General features: G+C 55.0%; 1 protein-coding gene across 1 annotated transcript in view; it reads left to right on the plus strand.

Annotated features, from left to right (window-relative positions):
- Positions 1–419: 419 nt before the first annotated feature.
- The window catches only part of FANCG (Fanconi anemia, complementation group G), a gene marked incomplete at both ends in the record, with an annotated part of 5,140 nt that continues 1,476 nt past the window's right edge, over positions 420–4,083 (plus strand). Inside the window, 6 exons of the mRNA XM_008943421.1 lie at positions 420–573; positions 1,418–1,548; positions 1,975–2,121; positions 2,858–3,018; positions 3,246–3,312; positions 3,779–4,083. The exon at positions 3,779–4,083 is cut by the window's right edge and continues 21 nt beyond it. Of these exons, the coding sequence (XP_008941669.1) occupies positions 420–573; positions 1,418–1,548; positions 1,975–2,121; positions 2,858–3,018; positions 3,246–3,312; positions 3,779–4,083 (965 nt within the window). The remainder of the gene's footprint in view (positions 574–1,417; positions 1,549–1,974; positions 2,122–2,857; positions 3,019–3,245; positions 3,313–3,778) is intronic.

The following is a 4,083-nucleotide window of genomic DNA, read 5'->3' on the forward strand; positions in this document are numbered from 1 at the left end:
ACCACCTCCCTGGGCAGCCTGTTCCAATGCCTCGCCACTCTGCCAGTAAAGAAATCCTTCCTAATATGCAACCTAAACCTCCCCTGGTGCTACTTAAGCCCATTTTTTCTCATCGCAGTGCTGCTTCCTTGGGAGAAGTCCCACTCTTTCAAATGACCTCCAGTAGTTCTTGGATCTGCCTTGCCAGCATCCCCTCAAGGGGCACCTCGCTCTGCAGTGGGGAGGTGCTGCCCCAGGCCAGGCAGGAATCGCTGCACCAAGGGGCTGTAGTTGAAGTGAGGGGTTGGTAGTACATTGCTCCTCATCACAGAGAGCACTGTTGAAGAGTTTGTTTGGACTTCTGTTTCCATGTGCCCTGGGATCAGTGTTTCTTGCTTCCCTTCAGCTTTCCCTGCTCTCTCTCCTCTGTCTATTCACAGGACATGGGAAGTGCTCGCTGCAGCGAGGGGGAGAACAAACTCCTCTCCCTGCTCAAGGCATGGCAAGTACCTCCTGAGGAGGCCTCCATTCCTCTAGCACAGAGCACCAAGGACTTGAAAGAGATCCTCTGCACCACAGCTGCCTTCCTGCAAGGTTTGTGTGGAGGAGGCACTCGTGCCAGCACAGCCTGCCACTGCTCCTGTCCCAGGACCCTCTCTCCCTGCCTTTATCCTGGTTTCTCTTCCCAAGCAAACTGTCCCTTGGGGGTTTCAGGGCTGTTCCTTTGGAAGAGGGCCTGGGCTCAGCCTCTGGGTATCAACTTTGCTCTTTGCTAGCCACAGAGCTTCCCTGCTTTTTCCCTAGCTAAGCCTTCCTCTGCACTGTCATGGGATTCCTCTGCCTGTCTGTAAGGAGGCAGGGCAGGAGCTCCCACCCACGGGCCTCTTCAAATGCCTCCATGGTGGCCACAGCCCTTCCAGTGGTGTGGTGGCAGATGTGAACATGGTGTAGTCATGTGAGGGCAGCCTCAGAGGGAAACTTGAAATGAAAATTCCAAGAAAAGCAAATACCATTTGCTGTAAATATTTATGAATTAATATCCCAGTGCATCCAGCTGGGAAGTGGCCCAGAATTGCTGGAAGAATTCTTCCTGAGGTTCTGTGTGTGCTTCCCCATCGCACTGTCATTGCTGTGGATGAACACACAGGTGGGCCTGCCCACCACCTACCTCTGCCCTTCTTCTGGACCAGGCAGACCTCTTGGTCGCTGGGCTGGGAAGCTTCTATAACTCTCACTAGATGTTTCCATCTTGTTCCCTTGCAGCACCATCGAACCAAAGCTGGCAGCTTGGCACCATCCTGCTGTGCATTGCTGGGTGTGCCTGGGCATGTCAGGCAGATCTCTATGGCACGGGGAGGAAAAGGGCACACGCACTCGTTTGGGGAGCCCACAGGGCAGGAGGAGGAGCTGCAGAGCTGAGTTGTTTGGTCTGTCCTAGGTCTGCAGGAGCTGGAGGCTGGGAACTTCCCCACTGCCTTCTCTCTCCTTCAGGAAGCTGCAGGAGGATTCTGCTCCAAGAGGGTCCTGGCCCAGATCTACACCTGCCTCGGCTGCTGTGCTTCGCGAATGGTAGGGGGGGGGGCACACGCCTAACGTGACGCCTGCCTCGGCTGCTGTGCTCATCGAATGGTAGTGGTGGGGTCAGAGAGGGAAATGCAGGCTGGAGCAGGGGGGGAGGGCTCAGGCTGGTGTCCATGTGGCCTTTGCCTGGTCCTAGGCTGCAGTAGGAAAGCAAGGTCTTTGGCAGAAGTTGCCCTTGTGGCCCCAGCTGCCTCAGACAGCTGGAAAATCCAGGCAGAGATTTTGGTTGAGTGCACAGGGTCGCTGCAGAGAGAGAAGCTCAAAAACCAGCCTGAGGAGGGCTGGCTTTGCCTGAAGTGCTTGCCCTTGTGTGGTGGGGATCACTGGGGAACAGAGCAGGGATCTGGATCCCACTGAACAGTAAAGATGTCAGCAGGATGTCCTTGCAACATGCAGATTTTCCCATCTGACTAGGGCAAGCCTCAGACAGCCCTTCAGCATCTGAAACGGGCCCTCCAGGTAGACTTCCAGTGCCTTTCTGCCCTGTCCCACGTGGCAGCAGTGTACCATGAGCTGGGGGAGACAGAAGCGGAGCTGCAGGCCCTGGCTCTGCTCTATGAGGTTTGTCTGCTTCCTTTATGTTATGGGATGATTTTTGCCCACAGAAGCCTACACAGAACTTCAAGTAGGCTCCTGCCTTCCTGGGGTTGGGGGGGGCTGCTTGACTGTGAAGGAGTTCCCAAAGTAGACTACAGTGATCCATCCATGGTGCTGCCTTCAGCAATGGGCAGGAAGAAGCCCAGTGAGATCCAAAATTCCTGCTCAGCACCTGGCAGTTGATGTGACAGGACCTTTGGGTCCCAGTTGATGGCCTGGGAGAAGAGGTTACAGGTTCATATCAGAAAGCATCAGTCTCACTAAACTAGCAAATAGTAAAGAGGCCTTTAAAAGGCAGATTGTGGGTGTGAGGGGGTGTGCATTAGCCAGAGCAACCTTGGTGCACCTGGGCAGAGCAGATCACAGCAGTATACCCTGAGTTAGCTCTTCAGATGTTTGAAATCTGTAAAATACAAACACACCTGAGGAAAGGGATCTCTCACACTATCAGTGGCCCAAGATCCAGTCTAACTGGGTCTGCAGCTGCAGTGGGTGTCCAAGACAGCTCAGAGCACTTTGAACTAAACACGTGAGGTTTACCTGAGGTGAACATCCTGCACATGGGTATGGTGTAGTGAGCGAGAACGACGTTGCTGTGCCTATGAAGTGCATCTCCAGATGCCAGCAGTGGCGAGTGATTGCAGCTGCTCAGGACTAGACCAGCGTTGTGCTGACCATATTTTCTGTTTCGGTTTTACAGGCTCTGGAAAAAAAACCTCCAGCAGCTGGCTCCTCTAGTCCTTATTTCCTAATCCGAACAGAGCTTCTTGTCCACTCACCAATACTAGCTTCTCTGCTTCGCTGTCACTACCCCTCTGAAGTGAAGTACTTGCTGGCCCAGAGGTGCCTCCAGGATGGCAGGTAACGAGGCCCCTGGTCTGCTTGCAACATGCTGCTTCCTAAGGCTCTGTGGTTTTCTTTGTGCTCCTGGAAATTGCCCAGTTCAATACTGCTGTTGTAGGTCTGCTCAAAGCACAGGTATCATGACCAGAGCGAGTGTGGTGCAGGGAGATCCAGGTTCCACCTGGCTGCTGGCACTTTTTGGGGCCTCTCTCCTCCATCCACCATGGGTCATGTCTCTGTTGCAGGGTAGCTGATGCAGTGGAACATTACCTGGATTTTCTGGCCCTGCTTCAGGAAGGGCTGCAGCAGCAGGTAGGTCTCCTGGTGAAGAGCTCCCTTGGTGACTTGGTAGATGAGGTGTGGATCCTCATCCCAAGGCCCGTGCCCAGGCGTCAACCTGGACTCCAGGTTTCAGTGTCTAGTTTGACATGTGAAGGAAATTAGGTGGGGACTGGTACCTCTGACCTGTGGCAGATCTGCCCTTGAATTCACACCAGAGACCACTTGCCAGTGCTGTTTGGAGAAACAGCTTCACCTTCCCTGCAGGGAGCAGCTATCAGCCTGGGTTTGGATGTCCTTCGCTTCAAGAGTGGGGATTTGCTCCCTTTACTCTGCTGAGCTGTTAGTGCTTCACAGCTTCTGCCTCCTCTGGCAGGTTCCAGTGTATGTGGGAGTGGGTCTGAGCTTTGCTGGGAGGCAGATCCATGTTCCCAGTAAGCAGGGGGTTGTTTTGCTTGGCCGGGTGCTCTGCAGTTCTGCCATCGCTTTTGCTCCCCAGGTGCCCCTGGATGGTAGCTCGGCTCTGCCCAGGATCCCTGAGGTGTTCCTGGAAGCCGCGTCCGCCCTGCATCAAGCAGGGAGGCACCAGGACGCCATAGTCGTGTGCGAGGAGGTCATCAGCCGGACCAGTGACCTGATCCCACGGGTGTTACGAGTGGAGGAGAGGCCGGAGGAGCCGGAGTGCCCCTGGCTAGGGTCAGGGCTGTCCCAGAAGGAGAGTCTGCGCTGCCTTGCCTGGAGAACAGCTGGATACCTGCACCAGGGCTGGGCCTGGGCCAAGCTGGGTGACAGCAAGGAGGCCAT

Source organism: Merops nubicus, unplaced genomic scaffold (genome assembly GCF_000691845.1).
Source record: "Merops nubicus isolate BGI_N331 unplaced genomic scaffold, ASM69184v1 scaffold37730, whole genome shotgun sequence".
Lineage (NCBI taxonomy): Eukaryota > Metazoa > Chordata > Aves > Coraciiformes > Meropidae > Merops > Merops nubicus.